Raw genomic sequence first — 23956 nt, forward strand, 5'->3', positions numbered from 1 at the left:
GTCAAAGAGTGTATGTGACAAAAGACCAGTGTTCACTGTTGTACCTAAAGCTGCATGTCTTAAATGGGCCAGACAATATGGAAACCGGAGAGTAGTTGACAGGAAGCCCATAGTGTGGACCAATGAGTCATTTTTGCTTGTTTTCAAATGATTCAAGGCACTGAATGCACAGACAGTCAAATGAAGCAAGTATCTCAGAGTGTGTGGAAAATGCTGGTCAGAGATAGTTTTGCAATGATTTGGGGCTGATTTTCATCCCACAACTTGGGCCCAGTCATACTGGTTACTCTGAATATCAACTAGGATGTTTAATTAAATGTTACTGATGACCAGCTGTTACCCTATTCTTCTGTACTTTACGATCAGTATGTTGTGGACACTTCTGTTATCCGAGATGAGAACAGCCAGCTTCACAGGGCAGGACACACCCATTTCCTGGTTTGATGAACACTCAGGCTCACTATTGCACCTTGAGTGGCCCATTAAAGAACCCAGTCTTAAACCCACAGAAAATGTTTGAGACTATTTGGAACACAGGGTAGGACCAAGTAGCCAACATCCCATACAATTTAGTAGTTGTATGGATTCGACGTATCAATGGATGGTTTTAACTCGATAATGCTTACCTGAAGACACATGTAGGCTTTCTTCTCTACTGAATTGAGGCCTGTTTCAAAGCTAGATGGTATTACCCAAGTAAAATAAGCAGAAGGAGAGCGTTGTAAGAAGCTTTCAATGAATTGGAAAGTAAAATTATGCCATCTGATCTTACTGGAAATTCTAAGAAGTTTTGGTCTTATGTTAAGTCAGTAAGCAGATCAAAATCATGTTTTCAGTCACTTGGTGACCTCGCTAGTTCCAAAATAGAAGAGAAGGCTGAAATACTAAATTTGGTGTTCCACAATTGTTTCACCATGGAAGATGGTAATTCAGTACTCTTATTCAATGATCGCATAACTCCAAAATGGCAGACAATGAGTTAAGTGATCACAGATTAGAAAATCAACTAAAATCACTCAAAACTGGAAAGGCATCTGGACCAGATCAGATGTATATGACATTTTAGAAAGGCTATGCATAAGAACTTGCTTCTCTTCTAGCATCAGTTTGTCATACGTTGTTACAACAATGAAGTGTATTATGTATTAAAGTGCAGGTAAGCCCAATTTTCATGAAGGGTCGAGAGAGACACACACAATTACAGGTCCATATCACTGATATCAATCTGTAGCAAAATTATGGAACACATTTTATACTCTCGCATCATGACAGCACATTTCTTCATGGAATCATTTAGTAAGTGTGGCGACATTATGGAGAAGCTATACTAACTCTGCAGACACTATAGAAGAGGCATTACGAGGTGCTCTCCAAAATTTTCCAGACTGGTGCTGCCATCTGTTGAAAACCTTACCTTTAGACTAATGGTCACCATCACCCTCGAAGTAGTTCCCATCTGCACATACACACTGGTCCCAGCACTTCTGCCACTGGTCAAACATTTTCTGGAAGTCCTGTTCTTTGAGGGTGTTTATCACCACCAGCATTGCTTCTTGAATTCTCTCTAAAGTGTCGAACCGAAAGCCTTTCAACTTGAGTTTCAGTTTTGGGAATAGCGCGAAGTCGCAAGGTGCCAAATCTGGCGAGTACGGAGGGTGGGGTACAACCGCCATGTTGTTTTTTGTCGAAAAGGTCCTGGTGAGCAAGGACATGCGACAGGGCGTGTTGTCATGATGCAGCAGCCAGTTCCCTTGATGCCAAAGTTCGGGCCGTCAGCATGGTACGTTTTCATGGAGCCGTCACAAAATGTCACAGTAGTATGCGGAATTCACTTTTTGGTTGGGTGGGATGAATTCTTTGTGCACAATTCCCTCGGTACCAGGAAAACGATACTTGTGCTCTTCACTTTGCTCTTCACTTGTCTCGGTCTTGGAGAGCCCAGGCTCTTCCACTGGGACGATTGTTGCTTTGTCTCTGGGTCATAACTGTAAATCCAGCTCTCACTGCCAGTGATAATCCGTGACGAGAAGGTTGGATCATGAGATGCGCTGTTCTGATCGCAGATCCACTGTAAAATCACAACACACCAAACACAGAGTATTACGGAAGTCACTGTGGACACGCAACACGTCCTCCCAGATGAATGCCACTCCGTACACCGACTCATCAGATATGCAGCTCTCACCACCTAGCGGTGCAAAGATCTACTACTCCTACTTTCCAGATGGCAGCACCAATCCCGAAAATTTTGGATTCCACCTCGTAAATATCACAGAAATTCTGAGAGGTTATGTTTCTATAAAGTTGGGCAACGTATAACTTTATCCCATGCATCTCACATAATTACCACAACAGGAAAATAAAGCAAATTAGAGCTCATACAAAAGGTTATAAGCAGTTATTCTTCAGACATACCATTCCTGAAGGGAACAGAGAATGTGGGAAATGAAAGTGTTAGCTGAAGTATACTCCATCACACACCACAAGGTGACTTGCAGATTATAGCTTAAGATTAGTGTGTGTCTCCTTCAGGGTTGCTAATTTTTGGGTTTGATTATTGGAAAATGTTTTCAAACATAATTTGAGTACAGTTCTTTCTGTAAATCGGTATCTATAATAATTTTGGACTCCCTTATCAGTCGGAATAGGAGGATTGAGGCCACAGTTTAGAACAGTGATACCGTCTGCTTGGTCCTGTTTTGTGTAGATCCCAAACAGCATTACTGCTTATGGGCCATTTGCGAAGAGTCACTGGTACACGAGGAATAATATGAAACCTATTTAAGATGCTCCATGATGAGCTGCAGCCAAATAAATTTAATGGTTGAGGGTTGAATAACACTTAGGTGGTTTTTTGTTCTACTGATTTTTATTTGTATGAACTAATGGCTTATTAGGCCATCTTCAGATAACTACTGGCTATTGTTTACAAGAAGCTTGTGTTATTACGAACCAAACATTCGGAACTAAGATACAACACACTTACATACGATCTTTAGTTGTGGTATTGTCTTTGGAATTGTCAAACAGGTCTTTTGACTTTTGTTCTGTAAAACTGTTCTTTAACATAATAAATCACATTTTATGATTTGTCAGTACCATGTATGACAACAATTAGAATTATGTAGAATACACAGAATCACAAAATTACATTTTTTTGTATTTTTTGTGAACAGTTGCACTGGACACTGCACCGCTTAAGTGTTATTCAGCCCTCAATATGGAAATGTTCTATCACGAAGTGATGGAAGAATCCATAAATAAAATTTGTTGGTTGGTTGGTTGATTGATTGATTGGGGGGAGGGGACCAAATAGCAAGGTCATTGGTCCCATCAGATTGGAGAAAGATGGGAAGTCAGCAGTGCTCTTTCAAAGGAACCATCCCAGCATTTGCCTGAAGCAATTTAGGGAAATCACGGAAAACAAATCAGGATGGCTGGACACAGGTCTGAACAGTTGTCCTCCCAAATTCCAGTGTGCTAACCACTGCACCATCTCGCTTGGTCCAAATAAAATGTGGATGACCAGCTTCAGCAAATGGATTGAATATAAATCTGGTTCTAATAGCACCTCAAGTCAGGCTAATGTCATGGTGCACAAATTCACACACCATGTTTTGTCTCTTGAAAATTTAAAACAAGTTTGGTCTGCTACTGCTCCAACTGCCACATTAGTGACTTGTAATTGAAGAACAGTCATTTCAGGTGCAGATATAGTGATGTGTGCAGGACAAATGCCTAGTGGGCAGGACATTCATAAATGAACATTTGCCTGGGAATTTGTCCACAGCCATTTTAAATGCCCAAAATCTGGGCATTTATATAAAAAAACTACTTTTCAAAGTTTTTACTGCTAGAATGTATAATTTACCAATTAAAATGAGGGATGTAACACACTTTATAATCTGTGTCAAATCTCTGAATATTACTACAGAATGCCTATTGATAACAAAATTACTACCATGTGTATTAAACGGCTGACATGTGTTTCTTGATAATGAATGTATCCCTAAATGTTAAACTGTTTTCAGTGGAAAAAATGGTTTACTGTCATTTGTAGTGACATTTGAGAGACTATAGTTTTCTATTCTGCTCCTTTCTTTATCTACTTTGGTATGACTGCACTGCTGTGAAGATACAATGAGAACACTAACATAAAAAGGACTTAATAACAAAGCACTGATGCCTATGACACTGGAATCATTCAATTCTGATACTAGTCCATTCTTGGAGAATCAGCGATTCTTGGAATCATGGAATTGGAATCAGCACATGATTCATCCCTAAGGAAAATCATTATGGATAAACTTTTTTACTCTATTTTTGTGGTAGTATAGTATAAGTAAAACTACTACCTACTTAATATAAACTGTACTTTATTTCAAGAAATACTTTTAAACTTGAGTTTTGTTTTCTTTTTTATTATGCGTTACCCAAACAATTGGCATCATTAAAAATGTATAGTTATGTTTACAATCCCATTTATTTCTCCTAATAACCCTTCTCTAACTCTCAAGCAGCAACTTGGTTACCCAAACACTACAGAACAAGTGTTTCAAAACACCTCCAATACAAAATATCACCTTAAAATTTTTTATAAGTGCCATTTTCCAATCAATCTGTAAAATGCATAAATGGAGAGTTGTTTATGAATTTTGGGCATTTTCCGAGGCATGTTTCCTGGGAATTTGCCCCAACTTATAAATGCTCAAGCATTTTACAACACTATGTAGATATAGAGCAGAAAATAATAAAATCACTCACAGACAACAAGCACTGAACTGAAGACTATATAAAAAATGAAAGAAAGGATAGGGATAAAATCAAGATTTGATATCCAGTCAATGATGAGGATGTTACAGATGGAGTATAAGAATGGGGAAGGAAACTGAATATATCCATTTCAAAAGAACCATTCTGTCAAGCACCCTAGTTTATTTAAGGAAATATTTATGACTGGACAGGGATTTAAGCCCGAATCATTCTGAATGTTAGTTCAGCCTATTAACCACTATGCCACCTTATGAGGTATATAGCAGATTATACATTACTATTTGCTATAGCTAAGATTTCCTTGAAGAGACACTATTCCTTGTGCATTTATTTTCCATGAGGTATCAACTGCTCAATCTTTGAAACAATTTCCTGGCAAAAAGGGCAATAAGAAGAGGGGAAGGTTTTATTTTTTAATACATCCAATTATCTTATCCCCTCGGCAGTGTCAGAGGAATTTTCAAGATCACACAGGACACACATCATTTTCAAGATCTTGGAGAACACATGTAAGATGTCTGCTTAAGAAAGCATCTTGTGTTACCAACTCCTGGATGGTTAAATCATCAAGAGCAGAGCAACATCTCCTGAATCCATGTTGAAAATGGATATGGATCCCAGATCTAAAACCAAGAGTTAGCCCTACTTGGTCATTCACTCCAGAGTTTTTCCTATGCAACTTGTGAAGACAACATTAAACTACTGGGCAATGAATGGTCCTTTCCTGGTGTCACGAAGATGAGGAAGTTCAAGACTGCCTTTTCCAACAAGTTGTTCAGGGGACAGTGCCCCAAATCTCAACTAATACTGACTCCAGCTCCAATATGGATTATGGGCAATTGTATTCCTTGGTGACTGAATGGAAATACCATATAATCATTTCCATCACAAAATTATGATTATGCAAAGCTCTATTTTGGTTCATGGTAATAGTAACTGAAAACTGAAATGTTCCGACATTGCCTATGTTGTCTCCCAAGCATAATTTAGACACACTAGTTTCATTACAGCTGTTTTGGCAAGCTGCCATATCTGCCAGAAATGCTCCCGAATGCTTTGATACATTTCTGAAACTGAATAATTTCATAGGTGCAGAAATATCATGGCCATTTTTCCATCTCTCAGATTATTTGTCAGTCATTTGTGCCAGCGACCCAAGGGGTTGGAAGGTTATCTATATTTGAACATTCAGTGTCATACATATGACTCCAACTGCAGAGTGGCACTCGTCGTTTCAAATCACCAAACTGTTCACGGACTTTGGGATAGGCACTTCAGTGGAATGGTCAATGATACTTGCAAAGAGATACTGATAACTGTTTTGGAGTTCAAAATATTCAGTCAGCTTAACAGCATAATCCATTCTAATAAGCACCAATTTTAGCAGTTTCTTTTCAAGGACTGCTCTATCCGGATGAAGTATTCATTGAGAATCAAACCACCAAACAGTTTCCACAAGGCAGCGACTGCAAGGCTGGAAGGAGCTAAGGTCAATGCCAGAAAATCACCCTAATGCAGTGCTCATTAGCTACTGTTCTGAAGTCATAGCACCTGTGATTACATGAGGCTCTCAACAACTCCGTCCTTCATGCAGATGAAAGCAGAGCCAACAACCTATGCATTAAAATCTTCTACGGATGGTTGGTTGGTTGGTTTAAAAGGGGGGGGGGGGGGTGGTGGAAGAGACCAAACTGCGAGGTCATCGGCCCCTTGTTCCCCCCATTAGAACAATTACCCAAGGGAAAGAAGGAAACAAAGAAAACATACGGCACAAAAACTGGAGAAAGGAAGAACCAGAAGAACGACAGTAGGACAACAAACACTGCAATGGACAAAACAGGACAAAAAAACCACAGACACACACAAGAAACAGGGAGAGGAGATTAAAAACAAGAAAGCAGATTACCATGGCCGGCTGACAATGAGAATAAGAAAGGAGAAGCCAGCCACCCTGCAACACATTAAAACCTCCACCCCAAAAGCCCTAGGGTGGAGGACACAGAGGGACAAAGGACATGCACTAAAACTCAGATCAAATGATAAAATCTGCCCTCATAAATAAAATGTAAAAGTAAGGCTCCTGTTGAGGCATTGTCACCCAACACCGAAGGTAGCGCGCTGGGAAAGTTAAAAGTCTATCTCAGAGTGTCTAAAAGTGGGCAGTCCAGCAAGAGGTGGGTGACTGTCAGTTTGGAGCCACAGAGACACTGACGTGGGTTCTTGCGATGGAGGAGGTAACCATGTGTGAGCCACGTATGGCCAATGTGGAGTTGACAAAGGACAACTGATTCCCTGCGAGAAGCCTGCAGTGAAGACTTCCACACATTCACAGTCTCCTTAATGACACGCAGTTTGTTGTGCATACTGTTATGCCACTCCGTCTCCCAAAGCCAAAAAACCTTGTGGCGTAAAACAATATGCAAGTCAGTTTCAGAGATGCCCATCTCCAGGAGCAGTTTCCATGTAGCCTGTTTGGCCAGCCTGTCAGCAAGTTTGTTGCCTGGGATTTCAATGTGTCCTGCGGTCCACACAAACACTACTGAACGACTTGACCATTCCAGAACAGAGATGGACTCCAGGATGTTCGCTACCAAAGGATGGTGATGGTAGCACTGGTCGATAGCTTGTAAGCTGCTCAGGGACTCAGAACAGAAAAGAAACGACTCACCAGAACATGAACGGATGTACTGAAGTGCACAAGATATGGCCACAAGCTCTGCACTGAATACACTGCAGCCAGCGGGCAAGGAATGCTGTTCAATATGGCCTCTGTGGACATAGACAATGCCAACATTACCATCAGCCATAGAGCCGTCAGTGTAAACAACTTCAGAGCCCCAGAACACGTAGAGAACCGAGAGGAAGTGACAGCAGAGAGCGGCGGGGTTAACAGAGTCCTTCAGGCCATGCAAAAGGTCCAGGCTCCATGGAGGTGTACATGAATGAACCTCAAGTAGAGGTGGAAAAGGGAAGGACTCCACTTCGGAGAGAAGGGATCGGACACGAACCGCAATCGTGAGCCCTGACCTGGGCTGCCAATGTGGGAGATGAACTGCCGCGGGTGGGAAAAGGAGATGATAATTCGGATGCACAGGGGAACTACGAATGTGTGCAAGATAACTAGTAAGCGCTTGTGCACATTGGATCCACAATGGAGGGACTCTGGCCTCCACCAGGACACTGGTCACCAGACTCGTTCTAAAAGCTCCCATCGCTAGGCGAACGCCACAGTGATGCACTGGGTCGAGGAAATGCAGCGCTGAGGGCACCACCAAACCGTGAACCAGACTCCGATAGTCAAGGTGGGATTGAACAAGGGCTCTGTAGAGTTGCTGCAGTGTAGAACAATCTGCACCGCAGTTGGTGTTGCTCAGGCAGTGGAGAGCATTGAGCTGCTGACAGCACTCCCACTTGAGCTGACGAAGGTGAGGCAGTCAAGTCAATCGGGCATTGAAAACCAGTCCTAAGAATTGATATGTCTCCACTACAGTGAGTGGATCATCATTAAGATAAAGTTCAGGTTCAGGATGAATGGTACGGACGAACAGCATGGCACCGACAGAAGTGCATGACACACGACTTTACGGCTGAAAACTGAAAGCAGTAGGCTAGAGCCCATGGCTGCACCTTGTGAATGCCTCCGTGTAGGTGCCACTGAGCAACACCAGTACTGGAGGAGCAATATGAAATGCAGAAGTCATCCTCATACAGAGAAGGGGAGACTGACGGCCCTACAGCTGCTGCTAGGCCGTTGATGGCCACTAAAAATAGAGATGCACTCAATACAGAAATCTGCGGAACACCATTCTCCTGAGTACGGGAGGGGGGGGGGAACTATGCGAAGCAACAACTTGGACACAGAAAGTATGGAGCGACAGGAAGTCTTGGATAAAAATCAGGAGCAGTTCCCAGAGACCCCACTCATACACTGTGGCAAGGATATGATGTTGCCAGGCTGTGTCGTATGCTTTATGTAAGTCAAAAAAGACTGCAACCAGATGTTGGCGTCTGGGAAAGGCTGTTCGGATGGTAGAATCGAGGAACACAAGATTATCACTAGTAGGGTGACCCTGCTGGAAGCCACCCTAACATGGAACCAGTAGGCCACATGACTCTATGACCCAACCCAACCGTCGACACACCATGCGTTCCAGCAGCTGACAGAAAGTTGGTGAGGCTGCTGGGCCAATAGCTATCCACATCAAGCAGATTTTTACCAGGTTTTAGCACCAGAATGTTGGTGCTCTCCCGCCATCGCAATGGAAAGACACCATCGCACCAGATCCGGTTACAGATGATTAGGAGATATCGCTTGTAATAAGACGAGAGATGTTTAATCATCTGACTGCGGACCCAATCTGGCTCAGGAGCTGTGTCGGAGCAATGTGCAAGGGCGCTGAGGAGCTACCACTCTGTAAATGCGGTGTTATAGGGTTCACTGTGGCATGTAGCGAACGAGAGGACTTTCCTTTCCATCCACCTTTTGAGGGTGTGAAAGGCTATGGAGTAGTTCACCGACGCAGAGGTTCAAGCATAGTGCTCAGCAAAGTGCTCGGTAATCACATCTGGGTTGGTAGAGAGCACACCATTGGTGTTAAAGCCAGGGACACCTGCTGGGGTTGGGTACTCAAAAAGACGTCTCATCTTCTTCCAGACTTGGGAAGGTGACGTATGGCACCCAATGGTCGACACGTACCTCTCCCAACACTCCTGTTTCCATCGTTTTATAGGCAAGCGAACACGGGCACGGAACCACTTAAAGGCTATTAGGTGCGCTAGGGAAGGGTGCCGCTTATGTCACTGTTGAGCTCTCCGACCCTCTTTAATTGCCTCAGCAACTTCCGGCGACCACCAAGGGACTGTCTTTCACCTGGGGCACCCTATATAACGAGGGATTGAATTTTCCACTGCAGAAATTATCATTGTAATGACTTGTTCAATCACAACATTGAAGGCACCATGTGGGGGAGATTCAATGGTGACAGGGGAGGTGAAGGCTACCCAGTCTGCCTTGTTTAAAGCCCTTCTGCGTAGGCGTCTGCGAGCATGATGCCGGGGGAGTGACAGGAAGGTGGGGAAGTGCTTACTACCACACAGGTCATCATGTGCTCTCCAGTGAGAGACGAGAGGAGTCCTGGGCGGCAAATCGATAAATTAATGGCCGAGTAACTACCATGAGCCACACTCAACTGTGTAGCAGCCCCAGTATTTAAGAGGCAGAGGTCATGTTGGGACAGTAAATTTGTGACATCTCTGTCACGGCCAGTAAGCATAGTGCTACCCCACAAGGGGTTATGGGTGTTAGAATCTCCCAAAAGTAAGAAAGGTTTAGGGACTTGATCAACCAGTGCAGCCAATACGTTTAGGGATACCGCACTATCTGGAGGGAGATATATGTTGCAGATAGTTATTTCCTGTGTCGTACGTATCCTGACAGCCACAGCTTCAAGAGGAGTTTGAAGGGGCACAGGTTCACTACATACCGAGTTCAGGACATACACGCAAACTATACCTGACACTATTATATTCACTACGGTTCTTGTAACATCCCCTGTAGCTGCGAAGGGCAGGGGTCCGTACTGCTGGGAACCAGGCTTCCTAGAGGGCAATGCAGAAAGCAGGTGTAAAGCTTAACAATTGCCGTAGTGCAGCCAGGTGGTGGAAAAAACTGCCACAATTCCACTAGAGGATGACATGATCTTCAGACTGGGAAGGCATGAAATACTCAATGAGGAAGTCTACGCCTCAGGGTCACCTGCTGCCACCAACTTATTTCCTGAACAGGCTATATCCATTGTATCTGAGGGTCTGGCGAGATCTAGGTCCTCAGCGGATGCCAGAATCTTCACCTCATCCTCAGACGCAAAGCCTGTAGGCAGTGGTGATGTGGATGCCACTGCAATTCCCTTGGCTTGGGGGTCTGGCTACTGTGCTGTATATGAGGTGCAAAGAATTCCATGGTCCTTGTTGGTGCAGAAGACAACACTGCATAGTGGGTGGTGGAAAACACACACAGGAAGGTGTCCTGGCTCAAGAGATGGAGGATGAGCGGGATGGCAATGCCACGGCAAGAAAGTGGGTGAAAGATCTCAATCCACGATGGACATGATGCACCATGTATGATGCCCTTCCCCAATTGGCTCACTCTTCAGGAAAATTTTGAATAATGCAGGTCAAACCCTGCAAGGGACCATCACGTAAAGGCTGAAAGGTGTGAAACTCCTTTTAGTCACGTCTTACGACAGGCAGGAATACCTTGGGCCTATTCTTACCCCCGGGCCTACAGGGTTGGAAGATTCTTCTATGAACAAGAATGGTAGAGAAGAGGTGCAATATGAGAACCCCTCTACCCTATGCTTTTTTGAGTGGCAGTAAGACATTACAAAGTGTATAATAAACAGAATGTGCTCTTTTACAGTAGCTGCTTCAGTTCCTGTTAGGAAGGACAGGAGTGGAGTGGTATGTATCATGCGTAGATGGACTTTTATCTCTGGCTCAGGCACGACTGAGGCCATCCCTTCCGTGCTGGCTGTAACTCCGGTAAACAGTATGTGAGCATGTGTTTCAAGCAGATACAAATGTAGGGGTATAAGATGTACAAAATGTTTTAATTCATCCACATGTGTTACAAATACTTCCTGGTTGCTATGCAGTATGGGAGCCATGCACCAGCTAGGTTTGTTCTTTACCATTCTTTTCCCTTGAGAAGGAGAAATGAAATCTACACAGAAAAAAATGGAATTAGAATTATTACTCTAAGAAGTTTCAATTTACACTATGGCATCAACCTCTTCAGAGGTTTCTGGCGTACTCTACTCAACTCTGTTTCCTGGATATTTCTTCTGTGTTTCTCTGCAGATGTTTTCCTGGTGACATTTTCTGTAAGGATATAGCTGCTTCAGTTATGGAGAGTTTTTGCAGTCTGTAGCTGGTTTATAAACTGCAGGTGACATATCACAAAATATTGCGCTGTTTTGAATACTTTCCCCAGCTGGTTGAGCATACTGAAGATGTTATTTTTCATTTACCCTTACTCAGAGTTCCAAAAACACGAGGGCATGCTGAAAAAGTAATGCCACTGATTTTTTTAATGTGAAAACTCTTAAAGCATTTTAAATGAAATGGATGTCATTAACATTCTACATCTTCATTATTCATGTCTACATATTTGCAGCCCCCTGCTGCTAGAGGGCTCCGAATGGTAGCATGTAACATGGTTGTGTGTAATGTAACTATGTCAGTGTGTAGGAAAAAGCATGCCATAATCAAGTTTCATATTTGAAGAGTTTGTCCACACATGGAGCACCCTCTCCTTCAGCATGACAATGCCAGACCCTACTTGAGCGCTGCGATATTTGCAACAATCTGACGCCTTGGGTTCACTGTCATCTATCATCCTCCACACAGTTCCAGCTTGGCCCCATCCGATTTTCGTGTTTCCAAACCTTAAAGAACACCTTCGAGGACTTCACTTTGATGTATGCCCTCTCAGTTATGTAAACGATGGTGCTTTGATAGCCTGGTATGCTTTTATAAATTCTGAATATTTGATCTGCTTTGTATTCTTTAACCCCTATTATTATTCTTCCCCCTAGGAAAAACTTTTAACAATGTAGGATTATGCTGAAGCATCAGAGTTGAAGCAGTTGTGTTCTGTCTTATCTCCATTACACATTTACATATGTAAAGAGGTGTGCAAAACTTAAGGTAGAAAGAAGCTTTTGCAAGATGTTTCACTGCCAAGTGCCATAGCTCAATGAAACTTTTACCATACATACAAAGAACTACTACATGTAGCATAGAAGGTAACCGGAAGAAATATGCAATGAGACAAACAGAAATCACACTTTTATGTACAGATAATAATCACACTGAAGTCACCACAATTTATGATAGCCCCTGGGCATTACAAATGGTGAGACATGGTTCTTCATAGGGTGTGAGATCGCCACAGACAGCAATGTGTGGTCTACAACATACACCCATGTTAGCCACAAGGACAGTAACAGACTTTCATGGAAGGGCATTCCATTCCTCCACCATTGGGGTCAAAAGGTGTTGGTCAGTCATTGGTGCAAGTGGATGAGCCGCAATATTTCTCCCCAACCCCACATGTGCTTGATGGGATTTAAATTGAGGGAATGGGCAGGCCAATCCATTGATTAAATATCCTAACGTTCTAAGCACTTCTTCAGCAACACAGTTTGATGCAACTGTGCATTGTCGTCCACAAAAATGAAGTTGTGGCTGAATGCACTCCTGAAAAGAGACACACAGGAAAGGAGTACAGTGTCACAGTAACGTTAACGGGTGAGTGTACAATGTTCAAACATTTGGAGGTCTGTATAACCATACAACATTATGCCTCCCTGCACCATAACACACAGGTCACTAAAGTGATGATGTTTGACAATGCTCCGAAGTACATTACATAGAGGTGTGAACACATAAAGCTCGATTAGATTACAAGAACTGCAAGGTACTACTTAAGCATGCTGTCTATGAGAGTGATAATTATAAAGCTCTACAATAAAAATTTCAATCTGCATCAGGGTATGAACTGTAGTGAAATTTCTTGGCAGACAAAAACAGTGTGACAGGCTGGAACTCAAACCTGGACTCAATATTCCAATAGCAAAGGACTCTGCTCCTGTATTAGTGTGAAACACAATTTTAAGCTTCCAGGTATTTTCCCGTTTCATGCAGTGAACAAGTATGTATGCATGTCTGAATTATTGCAACTTTTACAAATGTAGAGCACAAAATTTTCTGACACAGTGGTAGTTATCTCAATGCCCCATGAATCAAGTTTGTAAAATCTGAGTATGATGAGTCTGGTAATTAGTTTATAACTAGTTTGTGTGTTCCTGCAGTAAGTCCAACATATTTTTATTGCAATAGGGTCCACACCCACTAAAAATGGTAGCCAGTGTAGCAAACTGTCATCATTCAAAAAAAAAAAAAGTTCAACATACCTGGTAAATCAATCACAACCATGTGGTTGGGGCTTAACTGAAGCCACTCCTGAATTCTGTTGCACACTGTGGAGGCACTCTCTGCACGAGAAGGAAAATAATAGTAAGCTCTATCTAGAAAAGTTGTATCAAGATACAGAGTGTGGATCTTCTTTACGGATTGTCCATTTCTTAAAGATGTGAACTTGCAAATATCTTCAGGTAAAATTCGAAAATCTCCAGTATACAGGACACTAAATTTGTCAGTTTCAAATAAAAACCTGTAACAAATAAAAATTATGCAGGTATAGTAATAGATGTTGAACTATTGAAACACGTTGTTTACATGAACAAATTTTGTTCTAATCAATTATAAAGAACATTAACAAACATTCTTTTGACATAAAATTCAATAATGAAATACTATTACACCATAAAATTTTATTAAATCATTTCTTCAATATTCAGATAGAGCTGAAGATACTACTTCAAAATGCCAAGCAGAAGTATACATCACGCAAACATGGTAAAATGGGAATGCACATGTGAAGGGAAACCTGTATGTAACACCTAGAGTCAAATACATATTGCTGGTAATAATCAGGACATTCATAAACTATTGCTCTTCTCTTTCTCCCAATGAATGAATGATTCACTGTGAAAGAACAACTGTAATAATATTTGAAAAAAATTCTCATTTATTCGTCAGTCTCAGTCACACATTTTTAAATTTACGACATGTTTTAATCTTTCTGGATTGTCTTCTGATCTATGCAGTTGTATCAAGAACCTGTCACTTATTTGTCAGAACCTCATATAGGAGTACAGTACTCTGATATAAGTTTCTGACACAGAGACAATGAGTTGCAGACACAACTACGTACATCTTAGGTTAATCTAGAGAGATCGAAACATGTTATTAATTTAAAAATGTGCAGCTGAGGCTGAAGTATAAATCAGAATTTTTTTTGTAATAATTTTTTTTTTTCAATCTTGAGTTTTATTGCGAATTACATTTCTAAAAGAGTATTAGGTTATTGACTATGAATATTTTGTGAATCTGAGTGTTGTGCTAGGAGCGTGTTGCTATGTCATATCCTCATATTCCAGCAGCAACAACTTGTGTTTGAGAAGTCAGTCAGAATTTTCTACAGTATTGTCTAATCCTCATCCCACATATGGTGTCCAATACATTCATACCCATGCCCCTCTTCTAGTAGGCAGTCTGCGTTATTCTGACAAACTTCAAAAAAAGTTCTGGCTAATAAAAAAATAAAAATAAAAAAAACACACAGTTTTGATTGTACACGGTTCCATAAGGGACTCGGGGTAAGGATACATATATGAACCATCCAGAATGTATACTTATCACTGCTTCAATGGAAATTGGCAGCTACCAGAGGCAGTGTGTGGTCCATGTTACTCAGAGGAATGATGGCATCATTTTCCTAATCAACAATAGTGGTAAGTGGCAATGATAGATTAAGTCTTCTAGAAGATTAACCACTGTTCGTCTTGCTTATTTTTGCCAGCATAAAAGAACATTGTTGGACATTTGTTTTACATTTGGTTGCAGTATGATCTTGGCAACAACTTCAACACAGCCCTATAGAAGGGTACCAGATGCCCATATTGTTGCTACAAATTACTAGACATCTATCTCTGATGGAAGGACAGCCACAGAGGTAGTTCCCCTTACTGCAGTGTCTAGATGGGCTGTCTCCTGTATGGACACTCCCAAACACGGGGCTTTGCAGCAGATGACGCTACGTACTCCAACATTGACCCAATGACATCATTAATTGTTTGCAGTGGGTGCAGGATCATCACAATTTGACTGGGGATCAACAGAAACATACCTCATGGATGGATTACTGTTTTCATTACACCAAATAGGATAGTCCTGTTGGATACACTATCATCCAGGAACACAGCTGCTCGAAACACACACTGTACGCAGGACAGTGGGGCCAGTATTATGCGATGGGATACATTCAACTGGACTTTCATGAGATCTGTGGTAGTAACTGAAGGCACCACGACTGCTGTGGACTATGGGAACATTATTGCAGATAACCTGCATCCCTTCTAGTTGATGTCACTCCTGACAGTGACGGTATCTTCCTGCAGGATAACTGTCCATGTCACAAGACCAGAATCGTGCTACAGTGATCTGAGCAGCATGATAGTGGACTCATACTGATGTCTTGGCTACACCAATTTGCTTGATATGAACCCAATGGAACAAACTGAGGAAGATATTGGGCACCAGCTCTGCAACCACAAACCACCGGCCCGTAATATACAGAAATTGCGTGACTTATGCATACACATCCCATGTCACATACCTCCATAAACCTACTGGCGACTTGCTGAATCCATACTATGAAGAAATGCTGCTGTAGCATTTCAACAGTGGACCAATGATGTTTTGACTCATTAGTGTATAAATGACCTTCCGTCTCATTTTAACTCTGAGCTGATGACGCAAGCATCATGACCAGTAAAGATGCTACACCATATGGACCTATACTTGAGTACTGCTCATCAGTGTGGGATCCGTACCAGATTGGGTTGACCGAGGAGACAGAGAAGATCCAAAAAAGAGCAGCGCGTTTCGTCACAGGGTTATTTGGTAACCGTGACAGCGTTACGGAGATGTTTAGCAAACTCAAGTGGCAGACTCTGCAAGAGAGACACTCTGCATCGCAGTGTAGCTTGCTCGCCAGGTTTCGAGAGGGTGCGTTTCTGGATAAGGTATTGAATACATTGCTTCCCCCTACTTATACCTCCCGAGGAGATCACGAATGTAAAATTAGAGAGATTCGAGCGTGCACGGAGGCTTTCAGACAGTCGTTCTTCCCGCGAACCCTACACGACTGGAACGGAAAAGAGAGGTAATGACAGTGGCACGTAAAGTGCCCTCCGCCACACACCGTTGGGTGGCTTGCGGAGTATAAATGTAGATGTAGAATAAATGAAATAGCCATAAAATTATTAAATGGTTGATTTGAGGATCACAACTTGAATTGCAAATCATATAACATTGCTCATCTGTAACACTTGAGTTCAGTAATATTTGCTCTATGTGTAATTGCCAATTATGATGATGAAAGCATTAGAAAGTTGGTTTACTTTGTCTGCTTCCATTTGTTATTGTCTTGCATGTACACGAACACACCTACTATCTTACCGAATTTGTTATGAAGAACCGGTCACAAATTGGAAACATGAGAAACAAAATAGCGTTCACTGCCTAAAACTTTACTTGACTCTTGCACAGATACGTGCAAAGTATCAACCATAAAAATATTTGACCACTTCATTTGTGTCAAGGTTTCTGGTAGACTGAAAATAGTTTTAAAAATAAATTGACACGATTTCTGCTTGACAATGCCACTTACTCAACTGATGAATTTCTTGTATGATTTGATTGCATGTTAAGATCACAGTAAAAATACAGTTACGCATATAGCTATAGTGTAGCCATATTTTCACACAAAAAGTGTATTTTATTTGTAATCCCGTTAACACATGTCCCATTAGTGTTCTGTTACACAGAAGATGCATAGTCCAATTCATGTACAATGGCGGTCAGTGCTGGTTCAGGAACTGACAGTGATTGCCGTGTTTCCAGTTCCAAGTGATAGTCGTGGTATGTGCATAGAGAGGCTTTGTGCTTGAAGGAAGTGGGTATCCTGCAAATTATGCCTCTGGCTTGCTTATGCAGAATTTGCCACTCACCACCATCATCAGTGGACAACTCAAAACAAACTGAGTAAAAATTCACTAAATAACACACAGCAGAGCACCTAGAACACTACTGAATGCTCATTGGCTGTTGGATCATATGTGACATCAGGTGAACAGAGCAAGCCTAAACTTGAATGTGATTGTTCATGACTCCATCTATTACTTAGTAAACCCAGACACAAGCCATGCATTCAAATTCACAGTGACTCAAGTGCCATGCACAACAAAGCCCCTTTGGAACAATGTATTAGAGCAGGGGTAGTCAGCCTTTTCCACCTACCACCCACTTCTGTAACTCTGTAAGCAGTAAAATTTTCTAACCGTCCACCATTTCCACAGTATAGTGATTTATAAAGTAGAGACGTAACTTAACTTTATAAAGCAGAGTTATGGCAAGTTAAAGCACATAACAATAACTTAATGTCAAATTTCATGATAAACTAATGATTCTTTTTAAAATCCATTACTGTCTACCATCCACCATAAAAGCTGGAACACCCACAAGTGAGCAGTAGGAGCCAGGTGACTACCACTGAATTTGTTTGAAAAAATGGTGACCTATTAGGGTCATTAAAAAAAAAAAAAAAAAAAAAAAAATGAGGTGAGGGTGTAAAATGAAGACTGCTGCTGGGATCACAATGCCATTGACTACAGAATAAGGTGTGTTCCTCATAAGAGTACTAAGGCCACAAACTCGCTGCTAGTTGACCACTGGTGCACAACCACATGACATCAGTGCGAGCACATGCACACATCGATCATCCAAAGAGATGAAGTGTTTTTCTAGTGGTGAGTTTGGGGTCTGAGCATTCCTATAGGGAGCACCCCTTCTTCCACAAGCAATGGCACTGCAATCCCTTCAGCAGTTTTACACTCTCCAGCTCATTTCTTTTTGAATAACCCTAATAATAAATCAGGACAGAGGCTATCAGTTGAATTCTGCGCAAATGTTCATATTTATGGCAACACACCAACAGGATGCGCAGTGAGAGACATACACATGGACAACAGACTGGAACTTGACTTTGGACACACAGCTTGCACCCCATCTTGGTCATGGTCAGCGAGTGGAGAGTGGGAGTGACTGGTGAAGTACCAATGACTCATTTGGTAGTTTCATATCTTAAAGGGAACATGTTTTTATAAACTATTTATGCCATCACTGTGGTGATCAGAAGAACACTAACAATAAGCAAGTAATGCCACATTAATAAACAAAAAATGTTTGCTGCTGTATAATTGCTAACTTGTTAAACAAGCTCGAAATGCATCACTGCTATGGTAACGAACAGTATAAAAGTGTTCTTCCATTATTTAAATTGATATTACAAGTTTTAGTGTGTCGAATGTGATATCCTATGTTGGTGATGCAAGTGCTGAGAAAGAAAGAAAGAGAGAGCGAGAGAGAGAGAGAGAGAGAGAGAGAGAGAGAGAGAGAGAGAGAGAGAGAGAACGGGGGGGGGGGATACTATCTGTACATCTGCTTTCACATTTCTTGCAGCACTGATGAAGCATGTGCTGTTGGTTAACATGTGCAAGGTGGAATTTGTTTAATGAAGGGCTGGTCGAGATTTGTGCTCATAGTGCACACTCCAGCTCTACGAGTGTTGTTTTGTTAGGTCAGCACTCAGATTTTTCACACACCATCGCACTGTTTGGAGCTGGTGTGCCAGACAGCTACATGCTGAAGACAGTGGCAAGTAGCCAACAGAAGCAAACATATTGTAGCTCATTGTTATAACCAGGATTTATTTCTAACTTGTTATCCTTGTGCAAAAGCAATAAATTTCTCTTTCGATTGAACAAGTGTACTACATAATAGTGATCAGACCTACACATCTTGTTTATTAGACAAAACACTTTACATACTGCCTTTTGACATTGCCACATGATTCCAGAAAGAATTTTCCTCTATAATGGAGTGTACAGCAATTTGAAACTACCTGGCAGATTAAAACTGTGCACCAGTTTACAACCTGAAGTTGAGACCTTTGACAGGTTTGAGTCCCTGTCCAACACTCACTGTAACATTATGTTTGCAAATTTGTACAGACTTAAATTTTACAATGTGTGATGTATATGGAATTTGGTCAACGTCATATCAGAGAAAAAAAATTACATGCATAAGTTGAACTGAACTTATCTACAATATCACACTCTGGATATGTTCAGTTCTTAATTGCATAATTCACTTTATTCCTCTTCCCTTTAATGTAACTTTTACTTTTCACCCTTTACTCTATCATCTCTAGGTTTAAGCTGGATCAGTACTACTTTTTAACCTCTTATTCTCCGACACTTCCCCCTTCAAATCTCTACCCCTTGTCCTCACAGCAGATGCGTTCCTCTGATCCTGATATCTGTGTGACCTGCTTCTCCTTTCTGTCCTTACCCAACCTATTCCTTGTTTATCCACAAGTAAAGAACTGATAGTTGCAAAGGCTAGGCTAGTCCCTTGTATTTCTGTGTGTGTCAGTTTACAGTAATAAGACTTTCACATCCTAAAAGTAAGTACTGGCCAGCCGTTAAGTCTGACAGTTCTGGTTTTAGAAAACTAGTACTGCTACACAACTGACTGCACTGATGCATGGAAGGAGTGAGGCTAACCACACATCATGTAATTGAGGTATTGAACAGTCAGCAGGCACGTACAAAACAAATCATTGCCAAGCTTGCATACAAAATCCTCGCCCAGAGCTGACTAACAAAAGAACGCACACATACACATGTGTGTTACCTATTTACACTGCAAAAATGTCATGGACTAAATCACATTCATTGTAAGAAAGTTATAATCTTTGCACCAAAGGAAAGTAACACACTGTCATTCAGTCCTCTCTCCAAGAACTAAAAGGCAGATTTCTTTCTCTATTGCTGCAAGTTTGGTCCCAACTTTTTTTTATAGCAGATAAAATTACCCTGGAGAGTGCCATTAATTTTTTTTAAGTGAATCACCTATGAGAAATTATATATGCAGAGAGCTGTAGGTAAATGTTCATTCGGTTGCTGACTTAATCTCAATCCACATAGACATCAAGCAGTACCATGGTGTCAATATGTAAGGTGGACATTTGCTGCAACACTTCAAAAATCACAATTCCTTACAAACCCAAAACAAATTAATCCATTAATTATGTACACTATTGTCAACACACAGATGCTAAAGTAAATGCATAATTCATGTTCCGTGTGTTTCATATGTGATTTATACATAAGGTCGTCATCTTATACTCACATTACAGAGCCTGGGCAATGTCCAGCAGGTATGCAGGTGACAGCTAGGGTTCTACTATCATGAGGGTTTTCTGAGAATGGAACATCTATTAAGGATGGTCCCAGCTGCAGCACTTTTATATACTTATTAAGTTTCTTACCACTCATATTCATTAAGTAAACACGTGTAATATCCGTGCAATACAAATAAACATTATAACCTTCCCTTTCTGCAGTTTGTAGCCGCTCGTAGAAAGCAACTTCATATAAGCCCCTCATGTGATCTGAAATTAGGGAAAGAATGTTACCAGCAGCCGACAGCAAGTCTTATGTCCACGTTTATCCAGAATATATAGATGTATATACCCGTATGCGCATGACTAAGGAAGAAGGCTGTTGATCGCAGATTTTCATTTTCAAAATTATCCACAGATACGTCAGGAATTTCTTGCATACGACCACCAAATGTGCTCATTTATTCTATGTATTCTGATAAAAACAGAACAAAAAATATTTGTAATGCTAATTACACTTTATTCATAACGATTGGCCGATTGAAATATGCGCCTGCCGATAAGAACAGCACTAAGATGTACTGTAGTTGGGGAGAAAACAGCTTGTTTTTCCTCCGCAGAAACAGGAATTTAAATTAATAATGCGCAGAGGAACTTTCAATTCAATAAGCTTCACGACATTACACTAAACTGACAATTTTGACATTTCCACTACGTTTAAAAACGTCACGCACCACCTGTGTATTGTTATACCAGTGTCGCCAACGCAAAAACTTAACAGTCTTAACGTAACAGTCGCGACACTTCGCCTAGATTTTGTTGCCTACCGCGCCAGCAGTGCCCCAAGCGGCCAGTAAGTTAAACTGTGAGTTCGGCGCGATCGTGAAAGCGAATAGTGGTTGTATATTTTGATTTCTACAATGTTTTTTACAAGCGGGAGCGTTTGTAGCGCAATAAATTGCGGTAGCAACAGGAAGAAGCCACCACAGCTGTCTTTTTTTAGGTTCTAAGGATCCTGAGAGGTATATACTATCATGTTACTAAACTGTATCGTCAGGATTCACTTGCAAACTACATGCGTATTAATGATTGCTGTTTCGTTTTAGGAGCAGAAAATGGCTAGTTGATAGCAGACGAGGAGACCTTATGAAAAAAGTCCCAGTTTACCTGCGTAATAATGTTATGTTTTGTTCGCGACATTTCGAACAAAACCAGTTCATTAACGCAGACAGTAATAAACTCGTATGGAATGCAGTACCCACACTGTTTGCCACCCCAAATAAGCCACCTCATCTGACGATGAAAAGTAAACTGCCACAAAGATTCGACAATCCATCTAAAGTTGTAAAACAGGCCTATGACACAGAAGCAGCCAGTTCAACTCTCCACGTGTCAGTGCCAGATTCGTGTGAATCGTCAACACAGACCTGCTTTGACGATGAAGTGGTTAGATTAAGTGCAGTTATTAGTGTCTTACAAAAGCGTGTGAAGTGTCAGAATGTGCAGATCGCTAGACTTCGAGGAAAACTATTACGGGACAAGGAAAGTGCCTACAGACAGCGACAGAAACTGTATCAGAAGGATCAAGTGAACAAGGACAAACGAATGTTGAAGACTGTAGGATCCCGATATTTATTGGAATCAACACATAGTTTCTAACAACAAGAAATCAAATAATAAACTGAAGAAGTTGGCTCATTTAGGCTGCTGATTTCTTTGGTATGTATTTCATTCACTTCTGTTGTTAGTCACTTAATTTTTCTTGCTTCCTTCCTGTGATGACATTAGTTTTTTAGCACCTTGTTCACTTACAGATTGTTTGAAAATTATTCAAATATTTGGTTTTGTGTGAAATGTAATGTAATCAGCTCATTATAATGTTTTCAACATATTTCTCCGACTATATGGCAGTTGCTTGTTCCACTTTGAATAATATAAAGATGGCAACAGGCGACAATGACAAACACAGTAGGCCTACAGAACTATAAATGAGCTGTCGATCGCTTTTGCATGTAGAGATACATGTCTGTGCTTCTTACGTGTGAATCTGTGTATTTATATTTTGATATCAACGTGGTAAGCTGCAGTTCTATCCAACGTCACATGTGTTTCTCAACAAATGTGTTGTAGCTTGCCACTTGATTCATGGTTTTTGTCCATACTTACGCTAATAGAATCATTTTTAGAAACATATATGCCTTTTGATACTACAAAAATCCTTAGACGCAAGAAAATAACTAAAATATTTCGTAAATTACGTAGGAAATGGATGAAAAACAAACATCATGCTTACGACGCGTCTGACGTTCACCTTACTCGCCGCCTGGAACGCTAGTGTCGCCCCACCTGTCAAACAGTAACAACTTTTACACAGTGAGTATCGGAACTGTTATGAAGACTGTGATGTGGCTCATAGGCCTTGCAAATCACAGCGATCGGTCGCTGATCGCAAGGAAATCCAAGGCAGTTTGACGAATCGCATGCGAATGGGGCAGTATGGCCGCCTCATTTGTTTTGTTATTAACATAAGGCGTGGCAATATTTCTACACTGTGGTTAATAAGCGTGGTTGTGCAGATTTGTTTCACTTCCCATTACCCACGTCGACAAAGAACTTTAGAATTCATAGTTATTCAGGAGCCACAGACCTCGCTGAGAAGTGAAGTTGTGGCCACAGTTCACATTTATATTACGAACTTGTACAACGTACACTCCACGATCTTGCAGTGATTAGTATTTTGAAGCTTGTGCTGCAGAAGTAGAACTTATGGGGAGTTCACAGCATAGTCACGATAGACTGGACACCTTCTGATGATTCTGAGTTATTTATCAAACAACCACACTCATTATTATTACAAGTTTTTAACTTTTAAACAGTGCCAGAACCGTAATATTAAGTGGACATATTCATTTAAACGTTAGGGAAAATCAATTAAACATTTATACTTAGGTTCTTTGTTATTCCTTATAATCTAACTCACTCTCAAACTATTATTGAAACACTAGTTATAGTAATCTGCAGAGCTGTTACTGACAGAATTTATATAGACACATCGAGATTGCACATCCTGAACTTTGTTCTACGCTTCATACATAAATTAACAATAATTGTGCAATGCGATTATACATACTACTTGCTTGGCACCGCTGCAGTAGCGGTTACAAAAAAAAACCTGGGTGTTTCACGACTTATTGAGTTTCGTGACTTATTGTCTTGGACTTTGATTAAACTGTGACTGTGTCATGTGGA

General features: G+C 41.1%; 1 protein-coding gene across 1 annotated transcript in view; it reads right to left on the bottom strand.

Annotated features, from left to right (window-relative positions):
* Positions 1-21459, bottom strand: part of LOC126470007 (protein artemis-like) — a 75517-nt gene extending 54058 nt beyond the window's left edge. The window contains exons 1-3 of the mRNA XM_050097479.1: positions 21060-21459; positions 20716-20977; positions 13749-14008 (exon numbers count right to left, since the gene is read on the bottom strand). Of these exons, the coding sequence (XP_049953436.1) occupies positions 13749-14008; positions 20716-20977; positions 21060-21168 (631 nt within the window). The 5' untranslated portion in view covers positions 21169-21459. The remainder of the gene's footprint in view (positions 1-13748; positions 14009-20715; positions 20978-21059) is intronic.
* Positions 21460-23956: the final 2497 nt, after the last annotated feature.

Source organism: Schistocerca serialis, chromosome 3 (genome assembly GCF_023864345.2).
Source record: "Schistocerca serialis cubense isolate TAMUIC-IGC-003099 chromosome 3, iqSchSeri2.2, whole genome shotgun sequence".
Lineage (NCBI taxonomy): Eukaryota > Metazoa > Arthropoda > Insecta > Orthoptera > Acrididae > Schistocerca > Schistocerca serialis.